We start from the raw sequence: 20370 nt of genomic DNA, 5'->3' as shown, positions 1-20370 counted from the left end.
TTAAGAATAAATACGAGAATAACCCAAGAAAAAGAAGCTCTCTGTGTATAAAATACTTAATCATTTCACGGATATTCTTAGAAACAGCTCAATATTGTTGTCCCCGAGATTCTTTCACTTACTTATAAGGGTTTATAATAAGAAAAATGTCTCAAGACAACCTGAACACAAGGCTCATTGAAAAAATACAATCTGTCTTTAAGTTACGCATAAAACTGAATCATCACATGACATAACGGTTACTTAACAGTTAATCTGACACACTCTAACGCGCCCATTGTTTATTCCAGTCTGTGTATAGCCGACTTCCTATTCTGCGCCATGGTGCTCCCATTCGCCATATCCGGCTTCTGGACGAGGACCTGGTCCCATGGGGGTGCCTTGTGCCAGCTGGTGCCGTTCTTGCGGTACGGAAACGTTGGAGTGTCACTTCTGAGCATCGCCCTCATTACATTGAACAGGTATGTATAGTTTATCGTACTTTTGGGAGGTTATCACTGACCTGTATTACCTATTACACACTGGACAGGCAGCTAATTTTGAGTGACAATTTGAAGCGCCACTACGATTGACCCGAATACTAATTTTGACGTACCTACCTACATCGCAAGGAGTAAGTAAGCTACTTTGGACGCCATCACTAATATTAGTTCCATGGACAATCGTATCTGCCTACAGTATGGCCTACAGCGCCAAAATGGCGAAACTCAAATAGGCACAGAAATATTATGGCAGCAGCCAGTCCAGTGTGTATTAATACAGGTCACTGAAGGTTATACTTGCCTAAGTATAACCTTCAGTCATATAATATAAGTCGTCGTCATTTCAGCGAAATGACAACCACAGCTGGATAATGGCCTCTAACAAGAATTTCCACAACGATCCGTCCTGTGCTGCACGCATCCATAGTTTATTTATGAGTATCTTTTCAAAAGAGAATCTTGGGATTACATAATCAAAGTCATAAGTTGATGATAATTAAGCGATATTTTTCCGTCTACAACTTACCGAGGATGAGGAATCTTAAAGCAAATTAATTACAAATCTGGCACCTTTTAGGAGCGTTATTTAATGCCAATTAAGACGTGATTAATAATAGAATAGCTTCTCAAGAGGTATCTTAATGAGCATGGCAAATAGGAACAGAGTAGCTACCTAATAGGTATATCATGTTTCTGAGAAACCAAATACCTATTCTGAAACAGAAAACATCTTAAAAGTTAATCATGTTAAGCAATCATAAAGGGCCTGAAATTGCCAGAGGCTGATGATAATTAGGAATAATAGCAGCCACTTAGGCATATTTTATATCTTCGATCTTTCATCATTAGTATAATAATCTTATTACTTACTCATACATAAGTACCTAATAATTTCTAATCAAATCGTTCTTAATGTTCATTTATTCGACTGTACTAACGACATCACATAAACCTAAACTTTGGGATCTTATAACAATAGTAATAGGTGCTATTTTCACACAAAAATGTGTATAGTCTGATGTGCTGTCGACTGTATACATTTGCCATAATTATCACAAACTGTATCAATTGACGGTCACACAGTCCCCGATTCAGTCCACTGCGCTCATTGCGAATTTGCGAACAATCGAATCCTCCAACCGCCAACAAAGTTTTCGCCCAGCAAATCCTTTTCCAAACCAGAATCGTTATTCAATATTGTTACAACGGATTTTGCCTAATGGAATTGCAGAAATACCGTGTAATCCGACGGAGACGTGTCCAATTATTTTAGATTTGATTAATTGTAGCGTTTGATAAGAACAAATCCAATTTGAATCAGATGTTGTTACATTGAAATTGAATTGAAATTGGTATTGTGCACAACTAACATTAATTTGTTATCCCTTTTGTAAGCCACATTTAGTTGTAAGTACCTAGCTCTTAAATAATAAAAAATGCTGGAACCGTCACGAAGTAAAGCCACAAAGATTGACACATTAGAGCTGAATAGGTAAGTATCACCGAAACCAATGATTTGCATTGTTATACAGACAGCGTCCTTGGTAAAATTTACATGGATGAATGACCAAATTGCTTTGTTAAATTAACTGACAAGCGAATGTTTGGTGCAATAACAACCAGTTGTGGAATTTGACGCCGGCAATTAAGCAATACTGATTCTTATTAGCTCAAAATCGTCACCGTCAGAGCGGCTGGTTGCCTATGTCATTTAGCTGTGAAAGTTGAATTAAAAATTGCTACACAATTGCTTATAATTGCTTAACATACATTAAATATTTTGCTACATTTTATAGATTTATAATAATTCGTCAATTTTTTTGGCCAGCTATTCTGATGTCAGATTCACTGATCGGCTCTTAGTTCAGCGTAAATCATGCAGAGTTTTTAAAATGTTTAGCGGCTATAATTGCTACATACTTGCTTCATTAACATGTTTATTAGGTTATTTAAGCTTCTAATTTAAGCAATTATTTATTATATGAAGCAAATATAAGCAACTATGTAGCAATTATAAATTTAACTCTCACAGCTAAATAACATAACTAGGCAACCAGCCATTCTGACGGTGACTCAAAATCTGCTAAAACGAATCCAAAGTTTCTAGCACCATTTATTTTATTCCTCTTCATGATCTTTTTTCAGGCAGTACTTATTAGTACATTGGTTGGCAATCCCTAGCGATATTTATGTATTTTAATAGTCATCATTATTATGTTAATTTTTGTTACATTAATGTGTATTTTAATCACGTTTGTCTTCTCCAGGTACATTATGATCGCCCACCACAGCTGGTACGGGCGGGTGTACCGCAAGCACATCATAGCCCTCATGATTATCTTCTCGTGGCTCTTCTCGTACGGGATGCAGATACCCACCCTCATTGGCATTTGGGGTAAGTGAATTTTGAACTGTAGCTAGGTAACTATCCTTTGTAGTACATCTCCTCTTTTGAGCTGTGGAGTTTCCGTATTTTTGGATGATAATAATATGCAGGCTCAGGCAAGACGTCAGAAGATAGAATGTTACTAGTACCTAATGTGTAATGTTAGCAACAGAAACAGATGTGTAGCGAAAGTGACTGGCAACTAAGTAAGCCTTAGAGTAGGCGCACACCGTTGATTTTTAGTTGGCCGATAGTTGTGCCCGATTTTAAATTGTATGAAGAATCGGTCAAATCGAATCGGCGTAGTGTGCGCACTCCCATACATGCCCATACTGATCAACTGCCCGACTAAACTATCGGCCGACGAAAAATCAACGGTGTGCGCCTACTCTTATAAAAACTCTACATTTCTATAGAGAACCTTCGTTCCCATTACCTATACCCAGCAGACGAACCTACGAGTTACTACGACGTAAAACCCAAATGAAAATGCATTCGGGGCCGAAATGACGTACTTTTAACAACCCAAATGTCGGTAAATGTAACTTATAAAAAGTTACACTTCCTTATTTTGTTCAAATCCCTATTTTTGGACCAGGGCTTTTATGGGCTTTAAATGAAGACGTATTAGCCAATAAAAGTTTATTGCTAACAAACATTTTAACTGCAAATCTGAGACCGTATCGTGACTCAAAAATACGGCTGTTGCTAGCCTATATTATACTCCCACACATACAAAATGTCATCCTCAATTTAGACTGTGTATTGAGACCGACAACAGAAGAATGCGACATCCTAGACACGTACAATGCTCACTTAGAAAGTAGGTATCACTGATTTAGATTTGTTGAATCTTTTAGTTAAAATTACCTTAGTACTTATAATCCGTCTATATTACCTACCTGCAGAGTATGGCTGCGTTATTATCATTGTCATTGATTCTGTAAAATTAGAGGCTTCTAATAAAAACTTATCCCAGAGTTCAAGTGGGTCTAAATTATACAAAATCTTTAACAGTTAAGTTAGGTTCGTTCGTTCGTTCGTTTCAGCCAAATGACGTCCACTGCTGGACAAAGGCCTCCTCCAAGGTTTTCCACAATGCACAGTCCTGCGCTGCCCGCATCCAGGCTCTTCCCGCGACCTTTACGAGATCGTCGGTCCACCTAGTAGGAGGCCTGCCCACGCTACGTCTTCCAGCCCGTGGTCGCCACTCGAGAACTTTTCTGCCCCAACGGCCATCGTCTCTACGAGATATGTGCCCCGTCCACTGCCACTTGGTTTTAGCAATTCTGCGAGCTATGTCGGTCACTTTGGTTCTCCTGCGGATCTCCTCATTTCTGATTCGATCACGCAGCGTACGGTAAGTTAGGTACCTACGCAATAATATCGTTCCACCTGAAACAGTCGTCAAGTATTAAACATCATCTTTTTCTTGGTTTTAGGTAAATTCGACTTCGACCCGGAACTGGGCACGTGTTCCATAATGCCCGATGCCAACGGCCGGTCCTCCAAAACTGCGCTCTTCGTAATAGCCTTCATCGTTCCTGCGCTGCTGATCTTCATCTGCTACGCCAGGATCTTCTGGGTTGTTCACAGGTAACTGGAAATTTTTTGCCTGTATAGTTCAACTTTCTAACTTCTGAATCACTGTCTGAAATCACTGAATCACAGAAAGTTAAACTCTCTTGACTCCTAAACCTGGGTTTAATTCCAATGTATAAAATTAGGATATTGTAGGGACGTTAAGCAACCTTACTGTTTATTGAGAATTTCAGACAACTATTATTGCTCATAAGTCTGACATCAGGCCTTTGACCTCAGACAATAGACGAAGAAGATTGTCGATTAATAAAATCAGCCATTAAAAAGTACATCAGCGCGACGAAAATTGTGTTAATTTCATGGAATATCTTAAATACATGTCTCTATATCGACAAAATCAACCATATTCTTAAATTCAACCTTATCAATTTCCAGCTCCGAACAAAGAATGCGCGAGCACCAAAGGTCTCAGCACGCCAGCCCTGGCTCCCTCAACAACAGCAACGACAAGCGGTCCACGGTCAAGGACAACCGGGAAACAAAGGCCAGGCGCAACGAATGGAGGATCACCAAGATGGTGCTTGCCATCTTCCTGTCTTTCCTTGTATGCTACCTGCCTATAACTATCGCGAAAGTCGCTGACAGTCATGTGCATTATCCTGGTGAGTGCTGAACTATTGGCAGTTCAAATTAAGTTTTCCGAGTACCTAAACTATAGATCCTACTATGGCTATCTTGAAGACGTCAATCCAATTTAGGGCTAGGAGGAAAAAGGCCTCTGGTTTGCGGTTCAAAACACGCAATCACTTAGTTACAATTAATGGAATTAATGTTGTGTATGCCATAATGCTAGATTTCTATAAGTATATTTTAGAACAAAAAGGTTGATTATTTTAGATTTTATCTCTAAAGGTTTGACGAGGGTTACGATAGTATCTCAAAATGCCAATTCTGTAACAACATTATAATCTTCTTCCAGTATTCCACATCGCGGGCTACCTGCTCCTGTACGCGAGCGCATGCGTGAACCCAATCATCTACGTGATAATGAACGCGCAGTACCGCGCCGCGTACGCAGCCGCCCTGTGCTGCCCCCTAGCGCGGCTATCTGGGCTCACCAGCGGTGCGTATCCCTCCTCGCCCGCATGCCAGGCTGTGAAGAAGACAGAGCGAACCTCTGCCATCGCGTCCTACGTCCGCCCGTGAAGGTATCCCATGACGATACTCTGCGATGCATATGCTGCGATTGGTGCTGTTACGCTGGTGGAGCTTTGGTGGTGGATTGGATTTTTGTGAAATCGCGTCACTTCAGATTTGCATGATTTGACTGGAAAATTCTTGCATGAAATCACCAATCTGTTCTGCAAAATAAACCTACAGGCCGTTACTATGGGACTTGTAAAACATTTCCTTTTCAAATCAATTACCTAGCTGACTACTTTAATGATAAATTGCTTGATAGAATGTACCTATACCTACCTACTGCCTGTCACCATGCATACTTACGTCAATCGCAGCATGTTTACCTATTCCACATTATTATTGCGCACACGCACCTTTCCTGCACCAAACTTCATAAATTGTGCATTAATTATTTAAAGTACCTAAATTGCATGACCTATTGATGTAGGTACCTACTTCTTATTTCAAACTAGCGACTTTTATCATAGCAACTACACTAAAGTAGGTATACCTATTCGCCTTCCTATCAAACCTACATTCTCATAAAATATATGGAAACGTGTTTTTAAATCCAATTAACTAGTCCCCCATTCTTTTTAGAGAAATGGAACGAGCGTCACGGGTACAGCTACAGCAACACACGAACGGCGCTCAGCCAAGTGTCACTGGGGGAATCCAGGGCAGACCCTCGGGGCTTCCCTACGGGCCTCGGGGGAAGGTAGACAGGACTCCGGGGAGCAGAGGGCCCTCAGTAAGCGGAGCGACAGGAGACGAGCTGAGAACTGAGCCAACTGACATCTCTATTAGAAGTAAGACGCTGAAAGAGTCAAACGAAACACCCCGAAGACATGGCAACATGAAACCTGGCGGGTCATTACAGAATGTGAGGCTGAAAACCGGGTCATTGCAGAACATGAGAAAGACCGGGTCCCAGCAAAGTGTTGGCCCAAGAATCCGGTTTCAAGTTGACAGTGGTATCATTGGGAATGTTGACAAAACCGATAAGTAGTGACTTGTCGTTCATTACTGTGACTAACCAAAGAATTTTCTATTATACGCGTTATAGACTGCATGCTGAGAGCATTTTATCTTGATAGTATCTTTATACAATAAAACTTTATAGTATTTCAACAGTATATTTACTTAGGAGTAGTACCTATTTAACTAGGTATATTTAATGCCACCTCAAACTTAAAAAAGTCCGTCCTATAATGAGCGACAAGTCAAAACGCACTTTGACTCGAATATTCTTAATTAAGGTAACTAGGTATTTAAAAAAAATGTAAATATTAATACTTAGATACAACAGGTCATAATATAATTATTTTTAAATTATTTTCTGTCGTTGATGTGCATATTATTTGCGTCTTCCAAGAGGTTGTTTTAAAAGTAAACAATAAATTGTAGTTAGACTATTATTTTGACATTACAAAACATTCCTTTTTAATTAATTAAGTGTATCAATTAGCTGGTAATTTCAAACAAAAGTGATAACATTCCAAATGTAAATTATTGAAACAATCATGGACCAAAGATTTCTAATTAGCTATGATGTTTAAATTGTTATTGCAATTTTTTACCGATTGAAAATGTTTTCAGTGCCAAAATGTTTTTATTTCAAGTCTTGTGAAATGCATAATAAGTAATAAAATTAATTTACCAAAATTAAAATACCATATTGAATCAAATGTTTTTATCAATTTTGTAGGTACTTTTATGAACTGAGCAGTATTTTAGACAATAAAGTTGTTAAATCACTTTGCCATAATATTAATAAGTTTGTGAAATCGTGTAATATCGTGTAGATATTAGATTAAGTAAGTAATCTCACTATTTATTACTGATTTTATAATGTTGACAATGGTAATTGTTAAAAATAAACAAATGAACTCTGATGTTGTTTTGTTTTTATTAAGTAACGTAAGTGCGCCTATTAACGACCCCCCAAAATTTGTATCCTATTACCGCCCTATTTTTCTTTCTTTCATAAAAGACATAATAACAGGTTCCAGAAAACACGTTAGCTAAAAAATATCTAGATATGTTTATTGACTATCAAAATGATTAAAGTTTGTGTTCGTAAATAACCAGTAAATGGAGTTATTTGACATTAAATGAGACGCGCCCGCAACGGACGCACTTTTCATACTGACGCGCTCCCAGCTACTTAAGGTGCACCTTGTTATTAATTAGCGATTTTAACACATTCAAAATGAGTGTACCAATATGTTTTTGCATGATAATATTAATTCGTACTTTAGTTTCCTTAATAAACCCTCAACATAGCCCTCTGGCTGTATTTTTGTAGCTTAAATACAATTTTAAATAAGGGCGGTAATAGAAACACTTTTCATAATTTGGTTCCTAATAACGACCCATGGCGTTGTTAGAATTTTGATAACGTTTTTTATTTTAGTATTTATATATTTAATTACGCATTTAACCTCGATTTTTTTGTCTTGATCGATTCATAAGAATATTTCACATAATTAAATCAATTAACGCCATACGTTTATTGTCATAGGTTTGGCATAAAACTGCAATGAACATTAAAGAATATCTCTAATAATGTATGACAATAGATTTTATAAAAACCTGTTAAATTCTAATTAGTATCTATTTGATATAAATTAAAACGTAATAGAAATGATACTTCACTGATCACGTCTTCATTAAAGTAGATATTTTAGCTGGTTACTGTTTTTTTTTTACGGTCGCTAATAGAATAAAGTAATATTCATACTTAATTCTATTACCGTCTCATAACTATAACGCCACCTGCGAAGACTTATAAGCCTGTATTTTGTGTATAACTAACATTTATGACATGACACCAAACCAATCATGCGTTATCACAACAACTATGTAACTTTTTAAGATCCTTTGAATAAAAAAAATAATTTAAAATAATTATACAGACAGTGTCCAATTGTCCAAAGTTTAAATTAAAATACACAATTACACACAATTAAAATCAAAAACATAAGTCAAAAACTAATTAAAAATTATAGTAAAATTAAAAATAAAAATAAAATATTAAATTAAAATTAAATTAAAACTCAAATAAAGTTTAAATAACGACCCCCACTAATCACTAGAACACAGGGTACCGAAAAATCAAGTATAATAGAAGAATTTATTATTTTACTATTTCTGCTTGATTATTTATTTATTTTCGAGAAGCGTGAATTACGCTGTCGCCCAGTATGAAGATCGCTGACTTGCTGCCCTACATTAGTGCAATGGTCCGAAGTGCAATTAGTGAAAGTGACGTCAATCGACATTTTCCTAAAAACTGTAGTTCATTATTTTATCATTCCATAATCATACTTCGATTAGGTCTCATCTTGTTTTAATTATAAGTATTTCATGTAATTTTCTAATTTCTAATTAAATCTTTTATAAGTATATTCGGTTTTTTTTCGATCCTCCGATCGCAGCTAACGTATTTGGCGCAGTCGGTAGGATACTCGCGGGCCGGTTCGCGAGAGTAGATCTTTCTAAATCGCGTCGCGAGTCGCCCGGGAAGCTGTCAAGATTCCATCAACGAGTATCCTGAATCTACGGACCTGCTGCAGACCAGGAGGAGAATCCAGAACTCGATTCACGGAGAGAACCAGAATGAAATATATGTGAGTACACTTGAATTGATCTCGTGTTGCTTTCCTTTTATCATAGTGTTTTAGATCCTTATATTATCCTTTGTGTGTTAATCTTACAACTTCAAGATTTATCACCCTAGAGCCAATAGTCTCCGCGAGTCTGAATCCCGTCAGGCTCGCCAGTGTCAATTAGATAATAGTAGAAATATAGATTTAAATCAAAGTTTAAATAACTCGTTTGACGAAATGTCTCACGAACCAGACACGATATTCAAGGCCCTCCGCCTAGTCCCGGATTTCGATGGGAATCCCAACGTTCTGACAAGGTTCATTAACGTTTGTGATCAGTTAGCAGTAAAATATTTGAGTAACACCCCAGGCAGCGAATTTTCCAATCTTTGCTTAATAAATGGCATATTGAATAAAATAACAGGACCCGCTGCATGCACAATCAATTCCAACGGGATACCTGATAGTTGGTTAGGTATTCGTACTGCCCTTATCAATAACTTTTCCGATCAACGGGACGAAACGGCTCTGTACAATGACCTCTCTTTAGCCACTCAAAGTAACAAGACGCCGCAAGAATTTTACGATCATTGCCAAACTTTATTCAGTACGATAATGACTTACGTGACTTTACACGAGACAGTACCTACGACTGTACAGGCTAAAAGGGATCTTTATAAAAAGGTCACCATGCAGGCATACGTTCGTGGACTCAAAGAGCCCCTGGGATCCCGTATACGCTGTATGCGCCCTCCTACAATAGAGAAAGCCCTGGAATACGTCCAGGAGGAACTCAATATAATGTATCTCCAACAACGTAACGAACCCAATAAGACTCATGCCACCCCTAAAGTGGCAACACAACCCCTGCCTTCATTTGTTCCGCCACCACGGCATAATCTCCCGATGCCAGTGCCCAACTGGCCTGTTCCCGTAGGACAACAGCCCATGAGGCCTCCGCCTCAACCCTTCAAACTCCCAGCACCAGGCGCACCTAACATGCGTATCCCAACGAATACTCAGAGGATGTTTAGTGCTCCACCTCCTAATTACAACCCTCGCAGTAATATGTTTCGCCTTCCACCCCGAAACAATCAACCACAGTTTCAAGCCCCTCAACCTATGAGTGGTGTCCAACGTTTCACCCCAAGGACACTGCCGCATTCCCAAATGTTGACTGGACATGACTGGACTAAGTCAGGGAACCCACCTCCAACAAACTATTTTAAAAGCCGAGAAATGAATGTGAACGAATGTTTGACAAACGACGACGGCTACTCATATTACAACAACTACGACCTTTATCATGACCCAGTTTACAATTACTATTGCGATTATTATACTAGCGACTTACCCGAGTCTACTCCCGAATTAATTTATTATAATTCGACTGACGAATACCAGACGACTGATGAAAATCAACCACAGCCAAGTACTAGCCATGCTGAGCAGGATTTTCAGGAGATTACGACATTAAAAAAGCAAAGATAGAAGTTAATCTTCAAACACAGAGGCAACTTCCGTACATTCAAATAGCTCATCCTCCTCTTAAACTATTAATAGACACAGGTGCAAACCAATCCTTCATAAGTCCCGAAGCTGTTCAGCAATACTTTGCTAATTATCCCTTAAACTTTGATCCGTTTGAAGTGACAAACATACACGCAACTAGTAGAAATAATTACTCTATAACGTTGCCGTGTTTTCCTGAGTTTTTTGATAAAAATAATATGAAGCTATTTGTATATCGGTTTCATGATTACTTCGACGGTCTTATCGGCCTAGATTTATTAAGTAAATGGGAAGCTCGAATAGATCTAAAAGAAAGCCAACTTTTGACCCGTTTTGCCTCAAACCCTATTCATATGTACAATTCACGGAACGTGAACCTTTACGAGGATATTATTCCAGCAATGTCCTCTAAAATAATTAAGGTTCCCTTAGATTTGGCTAACGGCGAAGCACTCATCCCGGAACAGATAATTTGTAACTGCATCATTCACGAGTGCCTTACAACCGTCTCTAATAACCGTGGCTACTTAGAAATAGAAAACACCACGGCGAACGATATAATATTCTCACTTGATAGCCCCGCGCACGCTGAATTATTTAATATCGAGTGCACTCGCACTCAACAACCAACGTCGCGCGCTGATGACGTCATTTCGCGCTTACGTACCGAGCATTTGAACGAAGAGGAAAAAGCCAACTTAATTACTCTTTGCTCTCGCTACGCGGACGTTTTTTATATTGACGGTGAGCAATTAACATTCACAAATAAGATTAAACACCGGATCAGGACCACCGACGAGGTCCCTGTGCACGCTAAGAACTATCGATATCCTTTTGTTCATCGAGAGGAAGTTAAGACTCAGATAGGAAAGATGTTGGAACAGGGCATCATCAGACCCTCCGACTCAGCCTGGAGCTCACCCATCTGGGTGGTGCCCAAGAAAATAGATGCGTCCGGCAAACAGAAATGGCGACTCGTGGTTGACTTTCGCAAACTGAACGAAAAGACAATTGACGACAAATATCCCATACCCAATATCAATGACGTCTTGGACAAGCTAGGGAAATGCCAGTATTTCACCACACTTGACCTGGCCAGCGGCTTCTACCAAGTGGAGATGGATCCCCAGGATATTTCTAAAACGGCCTTCAATGTCGAGCATGGACATTTTGAATTCCTTCGAATGCCCATGGGACTTAAAAATTCTCCATCCACATTCCAGCGAGTGATGGATAACGTCCTCAGAGGCCTCCAAAACGATATTTGCCTAGTGTATCTCGATGACATTATTGTCTATAGCACATCCCTCCAGGAACACATGGTAAACCTGGAAAAAGTATTTCAAAGACTTCGAGAGTCCAACTTTAAAATTCAGATGGACAAATCGGAGTTCTTGAAGCTTGAAACAGCTTACCTTGGCCATGTAATCAGCAGGGACGGTGTTAAACCAAACCCTGACAAGATCTCCGCTATACAAAAATATCCAATCCCGAAAACCACTAAGGAAATTAAACAATTCCTTGGACTTCTCGGTTACTACCGAAAATTCATTCCCGATTTTGCACGTACCACCAAGCCTCTGACTCAATGTCTAAAAAAGGGTAGAAAAATACTACTCACTCCCGAATACGTAAATTGCTTTGAGAAATGCAAGACTCTTCTCACCAATGATCCCATTCTTCAATATCCTGACTTTACTAAAGAGTTCAACCTTACAACAGACGCTTCAAACGTGGCTATTGGAGCCATATTATCCCAAGGTCCTATAGGATCTGATAAACCTGTGTGCTACGCTTCTCGAACACTAAATGATAGCGAAATTAACTATAGCACAATCGAGAAAGAACTCTTGGCCATAGTGTGGGCTACGAAATATTTTAGGCCCTACCTATTTGGTAGAAAATTTAGGATACTGACTGACCACAAGCCTCTTGAGTGGATGATGAATTTAAAAGAACCAAATTCACGTCTTACTAGATGGCGACTGAGACTGAGCGAATACGACTTCACAGTGCAATACAAGAAAGGCAAAATTAACACCAATGCCGATGCTTTGTCACGAATAGAAATTCATCTAGGCGACACTAGATCATTAATGGAAGAAATTGACGAACTTAATTCCCTATTAGGCAACCCGACCGAGGTAGCCCTCTCTAAACCTAACTCTTCCACTGAGACTGTACATACTAGCCACGAACACCCGATACTAGAAATCCCGATAACTGACGAACCCCTGAATAAATTCAACAGGCAAATACATCTCACTATAGTTAATGATGTTAAACGAAAACCCACTGTGACCAAACCATTTGACACACACACACGAACAAGTATACAGCTATCAGAAACAAACTTGGAAGAGGACTTAGTAAATGCTATTAAGGAATACGTCAACCCCAAAGTTAAGACAGGACTTCTCATTAGCCCCGCTCTCGCAATGTACTCCATTATCCCCATAATACAGGACAAATTTAAGGGCTCTTCAATGAACCTAGTACTAACTAAATCAGAAATAGAAAATGTCAAGGAATATCTCCGCCAGCAGGAGATAATTCGTCACTATCATGATGGCAAAACTAACCATCGTGGCATCAATGAATGTTATTTGTCCTTATCCCAAAAATATTACTGGCCCAAGATGAAGGACCAAATCACTAAATTTATTAACGAATGTACCATCTGTGGTCAAGGCAAATACGACCGAAATCCTATTAGACCTCAATTTAATCTTGTGCCTCCTGCAACTAAACCCTTTGAAATAGTTCATATGGACCTGTTCACTGTACAAAGTGAAAAATATGTCACCTTTATAGATGTCTTTACTAAATACGGTCAAGCATACCATTTGCGTGACGGTACTGCCCTCAGTATACTACAGGCTTTATTGCAATATTGTACTCACCACGGAGTGCCCGTGACGTTAATAACTGATAATGGTACTGAATTCACCAATCAGTTATTCTTAGAATTTACTAGACTGCACAAGATCAACCACCATAGAATCTTAGCCCATTCCCCTAACGATAATGGTAACATTGAGAGATTTCACCTGACTCTCCTAGAACATCTAAGACTCCTGAAACTACAGCACAAGGACGAACCCGTTGTGAACCTTTTGCCATATGCGCTTATAGCTTACAATTCTTCCATACATAGTTTCACAAAATGCAGACCATTTGACTTACTTACTGGACATTTTGACGCTAGAGACTGTCTAAATATCGACATAACTGAGCACCTTTTACAGCAATACCTTCAGAATCATAGGGATCGAATGAAGATAGTTTACGATATAGTTAACAACAAATCCCTAGTAGACAGAACAGCCATTATAGAGAACAGAAATAAAAACCGGGAACCTGAAGTACAATATGCTCCCGAGCAACAAATTTTTATTAAAAATCCTTTAGCTGAACGTCAAAAGGTAGCCCCTCGCTACACTCAGGATACAGTATTAGCAGATTTGCCCATTCATATTTACACATCAAAAAAACGCGGTCCCATAGCTAAAAACCGCTTGAAACGTATCCCTAAAACAGCTAATTTGTTACAGGATACTACTAGGAATGATCCTTCGGATCACTCGGTCTCAAGAGATAAAACTTGAGAGCTTGGCTGACGGACCAGGACTACTACCCCACAAACTTGGACCCATGAGATTGACCACTCACCATCATACATTTATACAATATGTTCAACTTGACCTCATCCAAGAAAAAGTCGACTCCCTACAAACCCAACTGACGAGTTACAAGTCCCGACTTATTAACGATACACACTTACTTTATGAGACTCAAATTGACTATTTAACTGAGAAGCTTGGCAAAGTATCAGTACAATTAAAATCATTAGAACCCAACCGCGTTAAAAGAGGTATTGTAGATGGCCTTGGATCCGTTATAAAAAGCATAACTGGTAATCTGGACCATTCTGATGCCATAAAATACAATAAAGCCATTAATCTTCTTAAAAGTAACCAAGATAAAATTGTCTCGGAACTTAATAATCATATTAGCATTAATAAGGAATGGATATCCGAACATGACAAAATTTTGACACAAATTGTAGATAACCAGAATAAAATTAATACAACTATTGAATTAATATTGAAAAGCAATGTATACAACGAAAATAGTTTAGTTAAATATGCCAGACTTGCTCAACTCTTAATTATAATAAGCGAAAACGTTGAAGACCTTGCTCAGGAACTAATTAGGTTAGAAAATAGTTTAGCTTTTATCCGTGCATCAAGCACACACCACTCTATGATCGATGTGGACACTCTTAGATCTATGATAATTAAACTTAAAAATATCTATGGAAATGAACAAGTATTAAATCTTGAACTTAGGCAATATTATGATGTCATTAAACCAGGCTCATACTATACTGATAATCAGATAGTTTTCATATATAAATTCCCAATAGTATCCAGGGAAATATATAGCTTCTATCATCTATCCATAGTCCCTAATAGAAATAATCAGGCCCTAATCCCGACCTATCCTTTCCTAGCAACAAACGAGATTTCATTCATGTACATAGAGACAGAATGTCCGAAGCTCAGCAACTGGTATCTCTGTGGAGACGCTACTCACCACCAGCTACGCAGCAAACCTGATTGCATCAACGAGCTCATCGTCAACCAGATCCTGAAAGAAAATTGCGAATTCTCTACGGTCACCCTGAAGAAAGAAGCCATGGAAAAGTTGGACGACCAACACTACGTCTTATCTTTTCCACAACCCAGCAAAGTCCAACTCCTCTGCGGGAGACGAGACTACACCACACTTCAAGGAAGCTACCTCATCACGATTCCCGTTGGCTGTCATCTTAAAACTACAGAGTTCACCATCACCAATGACAACGACGAAATAAGAGGACAACCTCTGAAGCTGACAGAAATCCCATCTGACACGGAGAAGCAAATCAGGATAGCATCCCACATCAACTTGAACTCCATTGACCTGCAAGGACTACACAGACTCCAGGACAAGATCACTATGGAAGCCCCGATCAATATCACCGACATCCCACTCGACGTATATCACACAACCATCCCATTTTATGTGATACTGCTTGCTGCGAGTATACTTGCAATCTTCATCGCATTCCGGCGCTTCAACAAGAAAAGGAAAGATAGCCAGACTAAGAAGAAGGAAGAGCATCCAGCACCTTCCGGAGATCAGCAACATCATGACGCGATCCCGGCAACATTTTCACTCAACGTGATAAAATAGTTGCCGTTCTAAGGGGGGAGGAATTACGCTGTCGCCCAGTATGAAGATCGCTGACTTGCTGCCCTACATTAGTGCAATGGTCCGAAGTGCAATTAGTGAAAGTGACGTCAATCGACATTTTCCTAAAAACTGTAGTTCATTATTTTATCATTCCATAATCATACTTCGATTAGGTCTCATCTTGTTTTAATTATAAGTATTTCATGTAATTTTCTAATTTCTAATTAAATCTTTTATAAGTATATTCGGTTTTTTTTCGATCCTCCGATCGCAGCTAACGTATTTCGTGCCCTTTATCTTTTAATGATACTGGAATTTAAAAGCAAAACAAATTTAACTTGAAAAAATCAAGTGGTTCCCGAGCCTCTGAGCGGGAATCGAACCCGTGTCTCTTGGAATATACCCAATTGAAGAGCAATATTCTTAGCGGTCGGTAATAGAAACAGAAAAAACGTTAATAGAAGCACACCTCGTCTATAGGTCGGTAATAGAAACAACTGCTTTTTCAGATTAAAATACTATTTATTAATTATTACGTGATTAAATACTCATTGTTACTACTTGAATTCAAAGATCACTTTATCATTGTTATAAATAAATTAAAGTTTCTTTTCTATCACCACGTCTTATATCTAATTTTCTAACGTTTATCCGAAGTGAGCTTAAACTGGCGGTAATAGGCGCATTTACGTTAGTTACATTTACTGTCTATCGGGGTGGGGGATATGCACTACAGCAACGACTTCTACAGCCGACAGCACATACCGTAGGCATAGACATAAAATAAGTAGGTACCTACCTACGTGAGGCTGTGCATACGTTTTACATTTTTTGGTCTGACACTGCTTATACCTATTATCACAGGAAACTTATTGGTTCGTTGTGGTTGTGTCCAGTAGCGGCTATCCTAAAGCCGTGTCTCCACTAGAGGCAGCCTCGAGCCCAGCGGCTGCCTCATCCCGAGCGACTAAATTCGTCTGAGACGGGTCGCGAAGCGGCCGCTCGACTCGATGCTGCTTCTAGTGGAGACCAGGGCCGTCTTTAACCTACTAGGGACCCTGGGCATTTAAGGATTAAGGGGGGCCCTTATAGGATTGCCGGGTCCTAAAACAAAAGCCGCACTCTGTGCTTTATTCGGCCGGACATGTCACGGGGGGGGGGGGGTGAAATTAGTGTACATAGCTTACGAGTGAATTGTGCATGTGGATTGAGTGATCCTTGCTTCAATCTTAACAAAAATCGAGGAAGTTTTACTTAAAATATGTTAAAACATTGCGATGAACTTTAAAAATTTGTTAAACCTAAGATAAAAATGTTATGGCCAATAAATAGGAGCACTCATACCGCACGCTTTAAGAAAACGTCAACATGTTTATTTCAGAAAATAAAGCCTTTCCACTTCTTTTTATTGTATTGAAAAATTGTTAAGAATATGTTAAAACTATTAACAAATTCAGAAATTCCTTGCACGTCCCGTTCCAAAGTTATGACGATTATTTAGGATCACTCACACCGCACACGGGCCGTATGAGTGCTCTTCAAAATCATGACTATTTATTAATAAATACGTTTTATTTCTGTTGGGAAATGTGTGCAAACTGACGAGCGAATTTGTTAAAGAATAAGTGTGACAAAACTTAAAAGCAGAAGGAAGAAATAACCTTTATTCTTTCCTCCAATATGCCGTGTGAGTGATCCTTACTTTTACGTCTATCTGCTCACATGTAGTTCGTATGCAGACTGAGATAGTATCTAAAATTGTTAATCGTTTTTAACAATAACTTGGCATATATTTTGCTTTTATTAAGGCCATAATTTAAGAAATATCAGACTTAGATGATTCCTAAAGGAAAATGTTGATTAGGGGACATATGATTTTTTATTTTGTGAGACTGTTTCGATTCATCAGAAGTTTTCCTAAGGACGTTATAACCCAGAATAACATATAGTCTATAATTTATGACGATATATGACAAACTAAATTTCAGGCGGGTGAAGCCGCGGGCAAAAGCTAGTAAAATATAAACAGGACTCAAAACACCTAAAGTATGTTAGTTATGTCAAGTAAAACAGAATGTCTAGAAGACTAGTTAGCCAATAGGAATAAAATATAAACAGGACACCTAATACATATTAGATTGCATTAGTTTTGCATTGTCACGTCTGACGAATCGGAACAGTCTCACAAAATAAAAAATCATATGTACCCTAATCAACATTTTCCTTTAGGAATCATCTAAGCCTGATATTTCTTAAATTATGGCCTTAATAAAAGCAAAATATATGCCAAGTTATTGTTAAAAACAATTAACAATTTTAGATACTATCTCAGTCTGCATACGAACTACATATGAGCAGATAGAGGTAAAAGTAAGGATCACTCACACGGCATATTGGAGGAAAGAATAAAGGTTAATTTCTTCCTTCAGCTTTTAAGTTTTGTCACACTTATTCTTTAACAAATTCGCTCGTCAGTTTGCACACATTTCCCTACAGAAATAAAACGTATTTATTAATAAAAAGTCATGATTTTGAAGAGCACTCATACGGCCCCTGTGCGGTGTGAGTGATCCTAAATAATCGTCATAACTTTGGAACGGGACGTGCAAGGAATTTCTGAATTTGTTAATAGTTTTAACATATTCTTAACAATTTTTCAATACAAAAAGAAGTGGAAAGGCTTTATTTTCTGAAATAAACATGTTGACGTTTTCTTAAAGCGTGCGATATGAGTGCTCCTATTTATTGGCCATAACATTTTTATCTTAGGTTTAACAAATTTTTAAAGTTCATCGCAATGTTTTAACATATTTTAAGTAAAACTTCCTCGATTTTCGTTAAGATTGAAGCAAGGATCACTCAATCCACATGCACATGAATAGACGAGGGCATAGATAGAATAGCCATAAAAAAATAATGGCGGGAATTTTTGTTTTTTGATTCAATTTTTTTTTATAACGAAAGGCAAAGGCATTACACCATACAGCCAAGTCTTTAATTTTTTGACTATTCGTTCAACCTTAAAATTAATTTGATAAGTTATTATTGAAGATAAATGATAAACAGAAAGGGGGAATTTCCCTTTCACAATCCCCTTTCCCAAGTTTCATTTTTTTTTCAACTTGCTTGTAGCAAGCAGGAACCTTAGGCAGGCAGCTATGTTACAAGGGCATAAAGCTTAGTTACAAGTGTGGCGAGCAAACAGTTGTGGTGACCATGAAGCTATAGATAAAAGCTTTGTGGGATATGATGCTCAACCACAATAAGGAAGCTAGATGTTAGTGCTTCCTTCCGAGCGGGTGTTATGCTCGGGGACCAGGGTCCGATTTACACCATCTTGGTTTTGCCTATACAGTGTGTCCGGGCTTGTAGTGATCAAACTTTAACCCTACAAGGCACCCAGTTCCATTTGTGGAACACCGACTTTAATCGTTCCTATAGCTATAAAACTATTAATAGCGACATCTTTTGCATCTTATTAGAAGCTACTGACATTTAGCAATGTAGTAATACGAAGTTTTACCTAAAGATGTCGTTCGTGTTTTGGTTGTAGTGCACTAAGTGTGAAATTTGAATGAAAGTGACAAGTTAGTCGTTTGTCTGAATTCAAAAATAAATAAAAAATAGTTATTGAACAGTTTTGATTAGAAAAAAAATACTCTGTGTTATAAAGAAGTGTATATTTTGCAGAGGTAAGTTGTATTTTTTAATACAATAGTAAACGTATTAGTAAATCACATTTTTATTGTAGTTCCACATACGGTACGTTGAGCTTTAGTGTCCGTTTTTACTTACGTACTTACGACAACTTACCATATGAATATTTTGATTTTATTGCAGATAATGTCGCGAAGAAGATTGCGTAATGGAGAAATTGAGGGTTACTTAAATATTCATTCTGGGAGTGATGTGGAAGTGATGATGACATCGAAAAAATCAGTCCATCCAAAACTTTTTACACTCTGGACTACACTGCTGGACAAAGACATCCCCCAAGAATTTCCACGAAGACCGGTCCTGTGCCGCTCGCATCCAGGTACCTCCCGCGACCTTCACAAGATCGTCGGTCCACCTAGTGGGAGGCTACCCACGCTTCGTCTACCGGCTCATGGTCGCCACTCAAGAACTTTCCTGCCCCAGTGGCCATCAGCTCTACGAGCTATGTGCCCCGCGCACTGCCACTTGATTTTAGCGATTCTGCGGGCTATGTCAGTCACTCTGGTTCTCCTACGGATCTCCTCATTTCTGATTCAATCACGCGGGGAAACTCCGAGTATAGCACGCTCCATGGACTTTTGGGTGACCTGGAGCCAAGTACATCAATACTACCTCCTCGTGATGTCAGACGTGATGGGTTTGAGCATTTCCTATTTGGGGTGAAAAAAGACAACGATGCAAATATCCCGGTTGCAAA

The 20370-nt window shown here is 38.6% G+C and overlaps 2 protein-coding genes across 3 annotated transcripts in view; both read left to right on the top strand.

Annotated features, from left to right (window-relative positions):
* The window catches only part of LOC135078008 (G-protein coupled receptor moody-like), a 61245-nt gene extending 53758 nt beyond the window's left edge, over window positions 1–7487 (top strand). Inside the window, exons 5-10 of one of the 2 annotated variants that reach the window (XM_063972552.1) lie at window positions 291–461; window positions 2750–2877; window positions 4311–4464; window positions 4846–5072; window positions 5390–5533; window positions 6195–7487. In XM_063972552.1, the coding sequence (XP_063828622.1) occupies window positions 291–461; window positions 2750–2877; window positions 4311–4464; window positions 4846–5072; window positions 5390–5533; window positions 6195–6601 (1231 nt within the window). In that variant the 3' untranslated portion in view covers window positions 6602–7487. Of the gene's footprint in view, window positions 1–290; window positions 462–2749; window positions 2878–4310; window positions 4465–4845; window positions 5073–5389; window positions 5619–6192 lie in introns of both variants that reach the window. The other variant, XM_063972553.1, reaches the window with a different exon arrangement.
* A 1290-nt stretch (window positions 7488–8777) lies between these two features.
* Window positions 8778–16200, top strand: LOC135078005 (uncharacterized). Its single transcript, XM_063972550.1, has 2 exons — window positions 8778–9224; window positions 14270–16200. The coding sequence occupies exons 1-2, from the start codon at window positions 9214–9216 to the stop codon at window positions 15954–15956; spliced, it is 1698 nt and encodes a 565-aa protein (XP_063828620.1). The 5' UTR covers window positions 8778–9213; the 3' UTR covers window positions 15957–16200.
* The last annotated feature ends 4170 nt before the right edge of the window (window positions 16201–20370 follow it).

The sequence above is a fragment of the Ostrinia nubilalis genome, chromosome 14 (genome assembly GCF_963855985.1).
Source record: "Ostrinia nubilalis chromosome 14, ilOstNubi1.1, whole genome shotgun sequence".
Classification (NCBI taxonomy): domain Eukaryota; kingdom Metazoa; phylum Arthropoda; class Insecta; order Lepidoptera; family Crambidae; genus Ostrinia; species Ostrinia nubilalis.
The sequence above is the reverse complement of the archived record's forward strand: the minus strand, read 5'-3'. Positions and strand labels throughout refer to the sequence as shown.